Source organism: Urocitellus parryii, chromosome 3, assembly GCF_045843805.1.
Source record: "Urocitellus parryii isolate mUroPar1 chromosome 3, mUroPar1.hap1, whole genome shotgun sequence".
NCBI classification, from domain to species: Eukaryota; Metazoa; Chordata; class Mammalia; order Rodentia; family Sciuridae; genus Urocitellus; species Urocitellus parryii.
In genome coordinates this window covers 122,098,545-122,113,619 of record NC_135533.1, presented here as the reverse complement: position 1 = coordinate 122,113,619, position 15,075 = coordinate 122,098,545, and the positions used below count along the sequence as shown (strand labels likewise).

The following is a 15,075-nucleotide window of genomic DNA, read 5'->3' as shown; positions in this document are numbered from 1 at the left end:
TGATATAGCACATAAACAGATCAAAGGGGAAATCCTGGGTCCATTTAATTGATGCATAAAAAGTTGACAAAATTCAATACACTTTTATCATCATGACTCTCAGAAAACTAGTAATAGACAAGATTTTTTTCAACATGATAAAGGACACTTATGAAGAATCCACACCTAACATCATACACAATGGTGAAAAATTGGAAATGTTTCCTGTAAGAGAAGGAATAAGGCAAGGGTGCCCACTTAAACCACTGCTATCTAAAATTGTACTGGAAGTCTAGTCAGAGTAACTGGATAGACAGAAAGAAAAGCATCCAAGTTGGAAAGAAGTAAAACCATCCACAGATGATGTGATCATACATCTATAACACCCAAGCAATCTACAAGAATCTATAAGAAAACTCATCACTCAAGGCTAAGGGGCGCTCGGTTCCTATGTGGCAGCTCCTGACAGATTGAGAGTTCAAAGCCAGCCTCAGTAACTTAGGGAGGACCTAAGCAACTTAGTGAGACCCTATCTCCAAATATAGTATAAAAAGGGGCTGGGGGATATGTCTCAGTGGTTAAGCAACTCCTGAGTTCAATCCTCAGTACCAAAAAAAAAAAAAAAAAAAAAAAAAAAAAGAGAGAGAGAGAGTAACTTAGGTAAAGAAGTTAGAGCTGCGTATATGTCAGAAGCATTCACCTCAAGGTTTTCCTGTCATAAGAGAACAAAGGGACCCAGTACTGGGGAAGGGGGGCGGTGGGAAGAAAGATAACAACAGAGAGATGTGGCAGAGCCTTTGGAGTTTGCAGTCCTAACAAGGAGCAGCTACTGACTGAGGCAGGGGACTACCCCTCATCCCTACCTGAGCTGCCCACCCCTGTTACCCACACCCTCCCCTGAGCTTCAAGCCCCCTCTACCCTAATAGGGTCAGAGGCCAAGCTCTAACAATCAGGCAGTCCCCCCTGCCCACCCCTTGGCTCAGTGAGAATGGGAATCTCCCTGGGGCTTTTCTGGTGGGGCCCAGGGTCTTTCTCCCTCTTGCCACCATTGCCCAGGGCCCTGGTGGGCAAGGGGCCAACTTGGTGGGAAACCGGTAGGAGAGGCAGTTCTTGCTCCCTTAAAAAGAAAAAAAAAAAAAGAGAGAACAAAGGGAGGAGGGGACAGCTAAATGTATATTTCTTTCTTTCTTTCTTTCTTTTTTTTTTTTTTTGAGGGGCTACCGGGGATTGAACTCAGGGGTGCTCAACCACCACTGAGACACATCCCCAGCCCTACTTTGTATTTTATTTAGAGAAAGGGTCTCACTGAGTTGCTTAGCACCTCACTTTTGCTGGCTTTGACCTCTAGATCCTCCTGTCTTAGCCTCCCAAGCTACTGGGATTACAAAGTTTTCCCACCACAAGAGAACAAAGGGGGAGGTGGGTACAATTAAAGGTATATTTCTTTAAATCACTCAACAGGAGACAGTAAAATCTAGGCGACTTCAAGAAGACTGTACACCCCACAGTACTCAGCCAATGAGGAACCAGGGGAGGGACCTTGTGCTCTGGGGATAAAACACTGATTGTAACTGCTCTGGATCTGTGGACCCCCAGGCTCCGGATCTTGCAAGACTGTTATTAAAGTCTCACTTTTTTTTTTTCCTTTCTGTACCTGATGTCTCCTTGCCCATTCTTTGGGGTTGGGCAGGTCAGCCTGTTTCTCACAAGACCCAGGCATTTGCTACAAAGTATACTTCTAAGTTACATTTCAGTTTATGTTCTAATTTAGTTTGCAATTTACTGCCTAGGGATTCAAGGTAGGGAGGCAACCTCCTGCCAAATGTCAATGTAATAGTGCTAAGAAAACTTTTGTTTGCAAGAAGAGAATTACTCACAATAGCCAAAAGGTGGAAACAACCAAAATGTCTAGATATATCGACATAATGGAATATTTTTTTTTGGCCACAGAAAAGTGAAGTACTGATACATGGTGCAATTTGGGTGAACCTTGGAAACATCATGCCAAGTGAATGAAGCCAGATGCAAGCCATATGGTTCCATTCATAGGAAATAGAGAACAGAAAAGCGCACAGAGAGAGAAAGCAGATCAACGGTTGTTAGAGCAGGCGGTTGGGGAGTGGGGAACTAGACAGAGGTGTGACTGCACACTAGTGTGACTGTACTAAATGTCATGGAATTGTTCAATTACCATGGTTAATTAGGCTCAGTGGCACATGTCTATGATCTCAGCGACTCCGGAGGCTGAGGCAGGAAAATCGCAAGTTGGAGGTCAGTCTGGGCAATTTAGTGAGGTTCTGTCTCAAGAAATAAACAGGGCTGGGAGTGCAGCTCAGTGGCCAGCACCCCTGGGTTCAATCCCCAGTACCAAATAAATATACAAAGTGGTTCATTATGTTATGTGTATTTCGCCTCCATAAAAAGATAAAATGTAAACATTTATACTTATGTGAAACACTGACATTTAGGATTTGCTTCAAAATAACGTAGGCGGGTGAGAATACAAAGAGTTACCAGGGTTTGCAGAGGCAAATGAGTCCGAAGTGGACAAAAGCACAACAGGGAGCCACAGCAATCCAGCCTAGAGGACCGCGCTGGTGCCAGCGCGCGTTGGTGGAACGAAACCAGGGGCTGCCGGGGCAGGGAGCCCCGACGCCACTCCTCCCTCCTGGGGGTCAGAGGCAGCTCCTGCGCACGGGCTCTCCCACTTCGCCACCGGAGCCCACCTGGCCACACCTGCTGGGAGCCTGGGGTAGGGCCGAGAGCTCAGCGGCGCACTTGAGGCCACACCCCGGGGCGGGGCCCGCAGACTTCTCGGCGTCCGCCTTGCAGCGGCGGGTGTCGCTCGACCGGTCACCGCTTCCCGCGGAGTGCGGGCGCCGAGTGGGGGCCGCGCCATGGCTGCTGCCCAGCCCAAGGCCCCTGTGGGGGCGGCCGCGGCCCGGCGCCTGGCCCGGGGCTGCTGGTCCGCGTTCTGGGACTACGAGACGCCCAAGGTGATCGTGGTGAGGAACCGGCGCCTGGGGGTCGTGTACCGCACGGTGCAGCTGCTCATCCTGCTCTACTTCGTGTGGTGCGCGGGCCGGGCCGGGCCTGGAAGGGGCGTGGGTCGGGTCGGGAGCTCTGGGTCAGGGGCGGGCTGCAACAGGCTCCAGCCCCGCCCAGGCCGCCTAGGACCGGTGCTGCCCTGCCCGCAGGTACGTATTCATCGTGCAGAAGAGTTACCAGGACAGCGAGACAGGACCCGAGAGCTCCATCATTACCAAGGTCAAGGGCATCACCACCTCGGAGCACAAAGTGTGGGACGTGGAGGAGTATGTGAAGCCCCCCGAGGTGCGCCCTGTGCCCCTAGCCCCCGCGCCCCCACAGTACAGGCACAGCGAGCTGCCTAGACCACTGCCTCCTCTTTTTGCGAACAGGGGGGCAGCATATTCAGCATCATCACCAGGATCGAGGTCACACCCTTCCAGACCCTGGGAATCTGCCCGGAGGTGAGGCCACTGGTTGTTTTGGGGATTGCATTAATTAATGTATTAATTACATTAATTTACATTCTCGGGCCTGGGGAACTCTAAACCACCTGCAGGGTTTTGGTCTCTGACTCTGCTGTCTCCATCCTAGAGCATAAGGGTCCACAATGCCACCTGCCATTCGGACAACGACTGTGTGGCTGGGGAGCTGGACATGCTGGGCAACGGTCAGTGTGCACCTGGGAGGGCAGTGGGGAAGCAGGGCAGAGCTGCCTCCCATAGGCAGCTTAGCCAGCCTCTGCTCCACAGGACTGCGAACTGGCAGATGCGTACCCTATTACCACGGGGCCTCCAAGACCTGCGAGGTGTCCGGTTGGTGCCCAGTGGAGGATGGGGCCTCTGTCAGGTGTGCAGTGCCCAGCTCCTTTCTCCTCTCTGACCTGAGTCCAGATGGGTGGAGGAGGGCAGGAGTAGTGGCGTAGGAGGGTGGAAGGGGGATTCTGGGACCGGTGACTAAACCTGTCTGTGCCTCCTCAGCCAATTTCTGGGTACAATGGCTCCCAATTTCACCATCCTCATCAAGAACAGCATCCACTACCCCAAATTCCAGTTCTCCAAGTAAGAGCCAGCAGGGCATATGATTGACGGGACCACTGTGGAGGGGCTGCTGCCTGGGGGCACAGGCCTCTCTGCCTTCTGCTGCTTCTCAGGGGCAACATCGCAGGCCGCAAGGATGACTACCTCAAACACTGCACTTTCGACTACGTCTCCGACCCTTACTGTCCCATCTTCAAGCTGGGCTTCATTGTGGAGCAGGCAGGGGAGAACTTCACGGAGCTTGCACACAGGGTGAGGGTGGTGGGATGGCAAGGCTGGGCAGCGTCTGCCACTCAGGAGGACATCCCTCCTGTCTGGACCAGCCCTGGCTGCATTCTGGAAGGAGAGGCTTGACCGCCTGACCCACCTGTGCATGTGTCTGCTCAGTTATTGACACCAGCCCACATGGCCTCTAAGGCTAGGTGTTCACCTGCACCCTGTATGCTGGCCTGGAGCTGCTAGGCCACAAGGGTTCCCTGCCACCCCCCATCCCCCCAACAGGGTGGTGTCATTGGGGCCATCATTAACTGGGACTGTGACCTGGACCTGTCTGCATCGGAATGTAACCCCAAGTACTCTTTCCGGAGGTTGGACCCCAAGCACGTTCCTGCCTCCTCAGGCTACAACTTCAGGTACCTGTGCTCGGGACATCTGGGCCCAGGAGATGGACAGTGCCTTTGCCCTGACCCTCCAGCAGTGGCCCCAGAGAGGAAGGGTGTGCAGGCAGCCTGGACAGCGTCTGGCTCATTCCACCCTAGGTTTGCCAAGTATTACAAGATAAATGGCACTACCACCCGCACACTCATCAAAGCCTACGGAATCCGCATCGATGTCATTGTGCATGGACAGGTACACACCCCCCTGGGGCTGGCCAGTCCCGGTTGCCTGAGCTGACTTGGTCCCCAGCCCTCTCATGAGCCCCACTCCTGCTCCAAGGGCTGTTTGGTCTAAAAGCAAGATACTCCCCAGGCAGGGAAGTTCAGCCTGATTCCCACCATCATTAACCTGGCTACTGCTCTGACCTCCATCGGGGTGGTAAGGAGCCCACCTGGGGGCTGGGTGGGGGTTGGGTGGTGGGTGGTCTGCAGGCCCTCATTCTCTGGTCTCTGCTGATCTCAGGGATCCTTCCTGTGCGACTGGATCTTGCTGACATTCATGAACAAAAACAAGGTCTACAGTCATAAGAAATTCGACAAGGTGTGTACGCCACGCCGGTCCACCAGTAGCTGGCCTGTGACCCTTGCCCTTGCTTTGGGTCAGGCCCCTCCTCCACCCAGGCACTGCTCCCAGGCCCAGCCACCCAGCCCTCTGTCAGGCCAGGAGGGCCAGCAAGGGGCCAAGCTAGGCCCGGCTGTCTGGTCCCCACGGCCTTGCCCTGTCTCTTCCCTGTCTGAGCAGATGGTGGATGCCCCAGATCAGCATGCTGGACTGCCCACCTCTAGGCTGGCTCAGCAGGACTCCATACCTGCAGACCCCAGAGGCCTGGCCCAACTCTAGTTCCTATCCTCACTGCTGCAGCTTGGGACCCTGCCAGAGCCTAGCTGCTTTGGCAGCACCGAGGACCCACCCGCCTCAGTAGCCAAGAGCCCATGAAAGGACTCCATGTAAAGGGGGCCTCACTCTTGTCCTAAGCCTGTCTCCCCACCCTTTCAGGGCCTGCCAACCCCCCTGCCAGTGGACACCCACAGGGCTTGTCACTTTCCTTCCTATTCACCATTCTCTCAGCCTGCTGGGACCTCAAGTCAGAGCTGAGATCCAAGGGGGCTCTGTCCCTGCTCTTGAAGCACACACCTACAACATCATAACCCCAAACTGCCCAGCCCTGTCCTTAGAAGCTGCAGCATGCTGAGTCCAATAAACCTGTGCTTGGTGCCTTCTAGCCTTGTTCTCTGGGGGAAAGCCACCAGTCCAGGAGTATAGTACCTGGTCAAGGGGCTCTGCTGGCTCACTGCCCACGGCCTGGGCTATCTCCCCTGCAACCAGCCTAGGTATAGAGGGCACGGGCAGAGCCACTGCTGGGGAACAGCAATGTGGTGATGGACTGAGCCCAGGAGCTGGCACTAGGGATGTTGGGGCCAGAGGATAATCTGGTTACCGCATCCTCAAGGGTGCTGTGTCAATGTGGTGGCGCTTGCTGGACTGAGACCAGGATGTGACTCCGCAGTGAATGTCTAGGGAGTGGCAAGGCACTGTGCAGAATGCCCATGGCAGATGGTACCCCACCCCATAGACCAGTACACCAGGTCTCAGGGTGGCATGTCCTTCCAAGGCCAAAGAGCTGGGAAGACCTTTGTCAGTGCCTGAGTCTGGATGGGCCTTGGTCCCAGCTCCTGAGTCCTTACACCTGGTGGTCTTTGTAAGTACTGGAACACTGGCTCCCAGCACTCATGCAGCTCCAGCCTCCATGAGTCACCAAACACCTGTGACATCCTCGTATTGGGCTCACAAGATGTCTGCTCTAGTTTTAGAGAAACTGGCCTTTCCACTGGGTCCCTGGCTGCAGCTCAGGAACCAGGGCCAGAGGCTCAGGTTTCTTGTCTCAGTTGTGCCCAGCTAGCCTGTCCTGCTGTACCCAACTGTCCCTCCCCCATCTTCCCCAGCTTCACTTCCAGGAAGCCTAGTTAGCTGCCCCGCCTCCTCTCCCTCGCCCTAATTTGATTTGATCCCCACTCAGGAGGTCTCAGCACAGCTCGGCTTAGTCCACATTCCAAGCAAGCAGGACCAGGCGGGCATCGGATTTCTCCCCAAAGGCAGCCTGAGCTCTCAGGGTTCAAACGGCCTGGGGAGAGAAGCTCAGCCCTCCACCCTTCCAGAGACCTCCACCCTTTTGTACAAAAGTGTGGAAAAGGCACAGCTGAGTGACAGCAGGAGGAACTTCAGGGAGGGTCTGGAGCGAACTGCCACTTGGCCCTAGGGCACCCACCCCTCTGCCAGGCCTGAGTCCTGGGGAGTTGCAGGTTTATGTTTTATTTAACACTTGTCTACTGCCTTGATAAAGTGGCCTGGGCCTGTGCAAGAAAAGGCCACACTTGGCTTAGAGGGAGATGCGCAGCAAGTCCAGGGGGTGGGTACCTGGCAGAGTGGGAGGGCAAGTCCTGTTGTACAGGTGGACCAGCCTCAGCGCACGCAGGGAGCCTCTGCACCTGCACCTGGGGTACAGCCCTCAGAATATGCCAGGTCACAGGCCAGGCCACTCCTGGGAGTGTGGGCGGGTCCCTGAAGCTGCCCTGGGACTGCTTTTTTCCTCCTCTTCTCATCCTTCCTTCACAAAGAGCCTAAATCTTGCATGTGAGAAAGTACTTTTCCGACATCCAGGCTGAAACAGAATGTTAAGGAGGTCCCTAAAAAAACCACATACCTAGAGCCCTTCCTTGTGGGTTCTCAGGCCTTGCTCGCCAACCTACAGGTCTATCAGGACCCTTCCCTCCTGATTCTGGCAGACAAAGAGAAGCAAAAGCCTGGCTCCCACAGGCATTTGTTCTCCACTGAACAAGTAAGACTCCCGTCCACCTCATCGGCAGGTGCAGAAAGCAACAGAGGCTTCAAAGTGTGTTTATTGGCAGAAATGACCCCTCAGGACCCAAGAGGCTTCTTGCCTGATGACCTGCCTCAGAAGGGGGCCTGCAGCAATGTGGAGGACAGGGTCATTCCCTGCTCCAGCTTGTTCACGCCACCTCTGCACTCCCTGGCATGTTCTCGGTGGTCTACCCCATTCCCTGGACTGTCTGCTTTTCCAAGAGACTGGAAGTCAAGTGGTCATGGGACATCACGGGGAGCAGAGGGTGCCTGTAAGGATGCGGTGTCTAGGGCTGGGGCTTGCTAGTGGTCTGGCTGGGGGCTTTTCTGCAGCAGCCACTCCAGGGTCTCCTTGAGGTGTGGCATGCTGTAGTGCTGGGCAATGCTCCGGAAGATGCCAACCTGCTCCATGAAGACCTGTAAGACAAGACACAGTGACACCTGGTCCTACCAGGGAAAGGAGGCAAGGATTGAGCAGGCAACTGCGCCCACCTGAGTGCGGATTGTGAGGGCGAAGTCCCCGGCACAGCTGCAGTACACTGGCATGTGGGTCTCCTTCACGCCGTGGCACTTCAGGCAGACCTGAAAAGAGGCAGCAGCCTGTCCCCATGCCAGACCCACCAGCAGCTCCTGTTCTTGCTGTTGAGAGGACATGAGCTTCACCTCCCTGCTGCTTGCAACTCAGGTCTGTTATAAATGACACCAAAATCTCGCCGGCTCCTTCCCACATCACTGGCCCTGCTGCAGGCACCTGGCTGTAGACACCAAGTCCTGGGGCTTCCTCTGTCCATGCCAGCTGTCAACCAGGCCTGTCTCTGGGAGGACCCAGTGCTGGCTGCAGGTGCTGTGGAAGCCCCTGCTCCTGGTGCTCTCCTGAGCAGCCTTTGCTGCACCCTCACCCCCTCCTGGAAGGGCAGGGCCAACAGATGTCAATAGAACGTTGTCACTTGGACTCAGGGGCAGGGACTGACTGCTGGGGTGGTCCCCCGAGGTTACAAGAGTGACTGATGCACAGGTCAGCTTCCCGCAGTGCCAAGTTTGTGTCCAGAAACTCCTGTGCTGACCACAGGGAGCTCACCAGGTCCTGCAGGGTGAAGGCCATCAGCTTTCTCTGCAGGGCTTCGACCAGGGCCATCTCGATGGCAGCTGAGTCATAGGTGGCCTGACAGTTGGGGCAGAGCCACTGAGGCAGGACAGCTCCATCCTAGGACAGCAGGGTAAGGGGTGAGCGCCTGAGTGGTGGCCACAGCCCCCTGGGCCACAGCATGTCTGCAGCCTCCACCACAAAGCTGGGGGAAGAGGCTGGAGGGAGAAGCGCCAGGGGGAGGCACTCATCACCTGTGGGGCCCCCACCTTTGTGACAACCTCTGGCACAATAGCTCAAGAGGAGCCTGCAGCTGACCCGTGGGAGCCAGCAGGCAGCAGGGTGGACAGCAGGATGGCAGGACCATGGCCTCAGCTTCGTCTGCCCCATACCCAAACCAGCTCACCTGGGAGAAGGAGGAATCTTTGCACAGATCCAAGTCCCGGCAGAAGTTGCAGCTGTGGCAGATCACCTCGGGGAGCACATAGGAGCGGCAGGGGTCTCGGAACTGGGCCTCCTCGGAGAACTCACCAACCTCTACCAGGCGAAGCAGGTCTCGGTTCAGCTTGTTCACCTGATTGGTGATGTTTGTATCCAAAGATAGCACCTGTGGGGGACACGCCCATCAGGAAGCAGCTCCTAGGGAGTTTTGCTGCGGGAGACACGGGAGCCCTCTTTTTTTTGGTGAGGCAGGAAGTATACCAGGGATTGCACTCAGGGGCACTCGGCCACTGAGCCACACCCTAGCCCTGTTTTGTATTTTACTTAGAGACAGGGTCTCACTGAGTTGCTTAGGGCCTCATTTTTGCTGAAGCTGGCTTTTAACTTGCGATCCTCCTGCATCAGTCTCCCGAGTTGCTGGGATCACAGGCGTGGGCTACTGTGCCTGGCGACACTGGAGCCCTCATCAGCATGGCTTCACGGTGTCAACCCATCCCTCCCTATGGTGACAATCCTCCACAGGAAATGTAAGCTTCCCTGTGACCCACCAGATGTCTAAAGAAGCAATGCTGGATCCACACACCACCTTCCAGCAGGCAAAGGGGGCTGCAACTCGTCCTGGAAGGCCACCTCGCCTTGATATCCAAGCCAGAGACACAAAACCAGTGGCCCTGGAATAACTGGGGACCCTCTGTGGACTGGGAACCCAGGCCTACAACAGGTATGTTGCAGGATGGTGAGCTCGGACGGGTGCAGTGGGGCACACCTCGATTCCAGCCCCTCCTGGGGCTCAGGCAAGAATGCAGGCTGCAGGCCAGCCTGGCCACGGAGTAGGCTGCAGGGCAGTGGTAGTGCACTTGCCTGACACGGGAGGCCCGGGCTTCCTCCCCAGAGCCACAAAAAAGAAAGAAACTGAACAACACACACCTCAGCTCAGACCACAGTAGAATCCTGAACTGTAAGACTTGGAGAAGAAAATAGCAGGAAACATTTGTGTCTTTAAAGCAAAAATTCCTCACTCATGACACGAGAGGCACAACTCACATCTGACAAGGAATTTGTGGCCAGAGCATACAAAGAACTCTCAAGAACAGAAAAAACCAGGGGCAAGGGCTGAGGCTGAGGGGCAGAGGCCTTGGCAGCACTTAAGGATTCAATCCCTAACACTGAAAAAAAAACAAAACAAAAAGGTGTCAGCCACTCAAAAAAACAAAACAAAACCCAAGAGATCTGGATTCTTCACCAAAGACGTGGACAGCCAACGGGCCCATAAAAATGTGTTCCCCATCAGCAGTTGCTAGGGAAGTACAAATCAAAACCACAGCGAATCCCACTGCATGTCCACCTGAACAGCTGGGATTCAAAAACCACCACCACCAGGATTTGGAGAGGGTGAAAGAGTGGAACTCCAGCCACGCAGCGAGGAGCACGCGCTACTTGAGTAAACAGCCTGGTACTTTCTTTCCATGCCAAACATACTTTCACACGGCCCAGCAATTCTTCTCCTGGGTTGTTACCCAGGATAAATGAGATTTACGTTCACACAAAAGCCATAGGTGTTTCATGGCTGCTTAGTTGTTAATTACCACAAAGGGACAGCAACCCAATGTCCTTGCCCCAGAGCTACGAGCAGCCAAGGGAAGGCCACTCTGACATACCAGGGGGTCCCACTTCACTGCAGAGTCAAGGAAGCCAGACCCCCAGGCTATAGGATATAGGGCTCCACCTATTTGGCATCTGGGAGGGACAGTCAGGGATCCAGGGTGGGGTGGCTGGTGCCAAGGGGGAGTATTTTGGGGGTGACAGTTCTGTACCACAACGGTGGGTGTTACCACCCTACCCACCAGGAGCACGTCCACACCTGCACCCCACAAGAGTGCACCCACTGTGATGTTAAAACACCATCTCCGACTGGCTGTCAGGGCTGGGAAGGGGTGGAGCACTCCACCTCTGGATCCTGGCATCGGGTGCATGGCCACAAGCCTCGTTACCCCGCCCATGTGCACGACTCGGTTGACATAAAACACCTACCTGAAGGTGAGCTGTGGATGGAACCCGAGCTGGAAACCTTCCCTTCCCACGGCCAGACCACGAGCAGTCTGTGCCCTCCCGGGACCCCCTGCCTTCCCCGCTAGGCAGGCTCCCATGCCACCTCATAGGTCTCTGATCTCAGCTTCTCCTGGTTGAGCCAACTGGTGGCTGGTGGCCCAGAAGCTCCCTGTCCCAGTGCCTGCTTCCCACTTCGCCTGTGACTTCCACCCACTCACCCACCCTGGCTCCTCAGGGCCTCTGTTCTCATGGGCAACACCTGTGCACTGGCCTGCTCCATGGGCTCAGGCCACACGAGGGCAGGGCCCCAGCGTCCTGGCTGCCTGAGCCCAGAGGCCTCTGCAGCCCCTCACCTTGCACACATATTTGATGAACTCCAGAGCAGGGTTGTTGAGCACCAAGTGGGAGCCAGGGAGGACAGGGAACATCTCTGAGGGCTCTGTGGAACTCCGAGAGCCTGTGACTTTCTTCTGAATCTTCTGAGTGATGGTGAAGAAGCTCTGAGTAAGCTCGTTTGCAACATAATCCTGAGAGAAGGTGATCATTCCTGGGAAGAGAAGAGGGCTCACTCTGGTACTGGGCACCTCCCATGCCCACCCAGACCATCCGAGGCACACAGCACTGGATCGGTGTGGCAAGGGACTCACCAGGGAGGGCTCCGGCTGCCCCTTCAGCCTCCTGGGAGAACTGGCTGGCCCCCCTCCTCTTCACAGGGGTGGTGCCCGGGCCACTGCGTCTCAGCTGCTCCTTCATGCTGTGGTACACAGCCACGATGTACGCTGCAGAGAGGCAGGCACACTGCAGCTCAGAGGGGGGCTGTCCCAGACTGGGGGCCTGTGTCTGGTCAGGCCGACCACCAGGCAGACGTGGCCACACTGCTGGTGATGCCTTTATCTGCTGCCCTCAGAAGAGCTGAGAGAGTTAATCAGAGAAATGGACTGACGGAGAGCAGTGTGTAGCCAGTCTGACGCCCAGCCCTCCTGCTAGAGGGTGAGACAGACAGGGGCTCCCACAAGTGAGGCTGACCTGTGTCGGCACACTCCTCTGGAACTCCCAGGCCCATGCTCTGGGACATTTCAAGAGACAACTTGGAGAACAGACTCAAAGAGCAGCAAACAAAACATAAACATGGGGCCAAAACCATTTCTGCCACCACAGGTGTGAGGGCTACCTGCTGACCTTTTAACCTGCCGTGCTCGTCACTAAGTGCTGTTTTGACAAGTGCCCTGAACTACAGGGTGTGCTTGGTTCACATGCCCAGCTGCTCATCAGCCTCACCCTCAGCCCAGCCAAGGCACAGGGCTTCCTGCAACAGGAGGGAGGCCTGAAGGCTAGCGATGGGCCGCTGACTTGGATGTGCTGGGGTTCTTTTGACCATTGTGTGCACATGCACAAGTGTTCTGAGAAAATGCGTGCAGCCGCGTTATATGAAACAGATCTCGATAGCAGGAAAACCCTCCATGACACATGGTTGGGGGTGGGTCTTGGCAAGCAGTGGCCTGGAGGAAGACAGCCCCTCCTGCCCCTGGAGTGGCTCCACATAGACCTGACTTTCCACCCTTGGCCCACGTTCTGGCTCACCCGAAACGATCATGAGGAAGTAGCTCTGGCAGGAAGCTGCCTGTGGCAGAAACTGCAAAATGTTCCAGTTGTTCTCCAGGAGGTCCTCTACCTCGGACTCCTCCACACTTTCCTCCTGCTCCTCCTCATCTTCTTGCTCATCCTCTGCTTCCTCTCCTTTCTGGGGCTCTTGCTGGAACAGAGACAACCCCTGTGTGCCTACTGCAGCAGCAGCAGGCAGTGATGAGATTCAGTGGTACCAAGGCGTGGGAGAGAGGCCTCTTCTAGCCTGGGCGTCCGGATCCCTGTGCCCAAGTCAGGTCCTGCAGGGCTCCAGAACCAGTGTAGCAGGCCTGGTGAACGTGACTGCAGTTCTCTCAGAGGATTTGCTGCAAAATTATTAAATTCCCACCTCCCAAGAGGGAAGAATTAACCAGGGCTTCCTAGCGTGCAGTTCCCTTCTCTTAAGTCCAAGGATCTTCCTTAGCCAGGTGGGTGGCATAAGCCTCAGGCCAGAGGACCACCTGCCTGAGCCCAGGGGCTAAAGACCAGTCTGTGCAACACAGCGAGACCCCATTTCATAAAAAAGAACCTTTTCTTGGAATGGCACCTGATTCCATGCAGGACCGGCTACAAAGTTCCCCAAGTGTGGTCCTGCCTTCCCACCACAGTGCCTTAGCTTCTGTGTACAGACACCAACAGATGTCCACTCCTGTGCTCTGCTATCCTCCCACTCTCTGAACCCCAGCAGGCTTTGCCCCAACCCTGCTGAAGTCTTCAGGAAGCCTGGTGTGCAGAGCAGCCTTGCCCATCTCCTCCTTCCCGAGGACCCAGCTCCTGGCATGTGCTCCCTGCTGGTGGCTTCCTCTTGGTCCTCTAAGAGGAACCCAGGGAGGACACAGGCCTCTGTTTTCTCAACCCACCTCCAGCTGTCCCCTGGGCACTCCAGTACCAGCTGAATGCGTGTCTCAGCCTCACACATGACATCTGTCCCACCTAACAAGACCCCTTCACCACACTGCTTCTGGCAGCCAGTTCTGCACACCTGGGCATCGACACACACACACACCCTGCTGCCTCTCGGCCCCGCCCAGATCCCACCCAAGTCCTTCCCACCTTCTAGGCCAACCCAGTGCTCCCCTGCACTGACCCTAACCGGGGTCTACCCTTGGTCCTCCCATCTCTGTCCTCCTCCATCACTCATCCATGTGACCAGCCCCACCAGGTCTCTGGATGCATCTGCAACTACCACCCCCCCCTCCACTCACCAGCCTCCCTGCCCAGAGCAGCACACGGACTGTGTGCATCTTCCAGAACCCCACTTCCATGTCATACCTTCAGGGCCACCCTACAGCAAACTCCTTGCTCTTTCCAGATTGAGGCAGCACTCTGTGTTTCCTGGGTACTCGAAGCCCTTCTCATGGAAGCCAATGAGGGTGGGCACAAGGAGGCCCCAGACAGGCAGCACTCACCACTGGGGCAAATACAGCTAGGGTCGTTTCCCAGTCATGCCCAGCTCTCTCACCTGTCCACAGTGAATTCCAGATGGCACTTTTCCTTTGATTCCACCATAATTAGATGGATCCATCCACAGAAGGAATTCCCAGCATCGTGAGAAGGAAATGGTCAGGGAATGGAAGAGCTCTTTAGAATGGATGCTGCAGAGAACCAGGGAGAAGCTGCATGTGAAACCAACGGCGTCCCTCTCCTCCACTTCCTGTCTTTCCCTTCCTGGTATCTGCTCACCCTTCTCTTACTTAAAGAGAGCTTGGGATGATGCAGATTACTCAGACTTCCTGGGGATGGCAGCCAGCAGGACTGAGACTGCCCTGGGAGGGTGGTACCTGAACTGGGGCTGAGGGAGACTGGCTGTGCTGTCTGCTGGGGGTCTCCCGGGGGCTAGCCTGCCTTGCACCCTCGTGACTATGGGTGATTGGAAGGGCTGCAAGTTTCCTTCATTCCCAGCACCCTCAGCCAAGTTGACTGACCCATGGCTCTGTCTCCGATGGGGAGAAACAGTGGAGGAACCCTAAGTGACGTATTTATACGTAGCCAGACAACCCAGACACTGCTCCTCCAGGACCTTGGCACTTGTCCTGGCTGCTCTCAGAACAAGGGGAGAATGGCGGCAGCTTCTCGACGTGGCCCAACCCAGCCACTTCAGTGCTGGGCCTCCTGGAGCTGAGCCACAGCTCCCAGTGTCTCAGCCCACCCCCCCACCCCTCAGCCCACCCCCCCACCCCCCCCCCGCCCACCGTAGGCATATAGCATGACACTGGCAGACTGAAAGCTGGCTTGGACCCCTAGGCCATGTGGAAGGACAGGCAGCAGGTCTGCAGAGCCGTGTGTGTGTGTGTGTGTGTGTGTGTGTGTGTGTG

The 15,075-nt window shown here is 55.6% G+C and overlaps 2 protein-coding genes across 4 annotated transcripts in view; one reads left to right on the top strand and one right to left on the bottom strand.

Moving 5' to 3' along the window:
* Positions 1-2,843: 2,843 nt before the first annotated feature.
* Positions 2,844-5,788, top strand: P2rx2 (purinergic receptor P2X 2). Of its 3 annotated transcripts, XM_026409675.1 has the most exons (12): positions 2,844-3,053; positions 3,178-3,313; positions 3,400-3,471; positions 3,602-3,677; positions 3,760-3,856; positions 3,988-4,068; positions 4,161-4,299; positions 4,549-4,679; positions 4,806-4,896; positions 5,017-5,082; positions 5,167-5,244; positions 5,446-5,788. In XM_026409675.1, exons 1-12 carry the CDS (start codon positions 2,878-2,880, stop codon positions 5,542-5,544), a joined length of 1,242 nt encoding a protein of 413 aa, XP_026265460.1. In that variant the 5' UTR covers positions 2,844-2,877; the 3' UTR covers positions 5,545-5,788. The 3 variants fall into 3 exon arrangements, with proteins under 3 accessions (XP_026265460.1, XP_026265459.1, XP_026265461.1); XM_026409674.2 differs by having other exon boundaries at positions 5,167-5,788; XM_026409676.2 differs by lacking the exons at positions 3,400-3,471; positions 3,602-3,677 and having other exon boundaries at positions 2,844-2,985; positions 5,167-5,788.
* Positions 5,789-7,593: 1,805 nt separating this feature from the next.
* Positions 7,594-15,075, bottom strand: part of Pole (DNA polymerase epsilon, catalytic subunit) — a 48,078-nt gene continuing 40,596 nt past the window's right edge. Inside the window, exons 42-49 of the mRNA XM_026409683.2 lie at positions 14,223-14,355; positions 12,719-12,890; positions 11,785-11,916; positions 11,491-11,684; positions 9,054-9,254; positions 8,642-8,767; positions 8,056-8,145; positions 7,594-7,980 (exon numbers count right to left, since the gene is read on the bottom strand). Coding sequence (XP_026265468.2) covers positions 7,867-7,980; positions 8,056-8,145; positions 8,642-8,767; positions 9,054-9,254; positions 11,491-11,684; positions 11,785-11,916; positions 12,719-12,890; positions 14,223-14,355 — 1,162 coding nt within the window. The 3' untranslated portion in view covers positions 7,594-7,866. The remainder of the gene's footprint in view (positions 7,981-8,055; positions 8,146-8,641; positions 8,768-9,053; positions 9,255-11,490; positions 11,685-11,784; positions 11,917-12,718; positions 12,891-14,222; positions 14,356-15,075) is intronic.

Coding starts and splice junctions, on each gene's coding strand:
- P2rx2 (XM_026409674.2), top strand. CDS start 2,878: ATGGCTGCTGCCCAGCCCAAGGCCCCTGTGGGGGCGGCCGCGGCCCGG. Junction 4,069..4,160: donor CCCAAATTCCAGTTCTCCAA/GTAAGAGCCAGC, acceptor GCTGCTTCTCAG/GGGCAACATCGCAGGCCGCA. Junction 5,083..5,166: donor CTCTGACCTCCATCGGGGTG/GTAAGGAGCCCA, acceptor TGCTGATCTCAG/GGATCCTTCCTGTGCGACTG.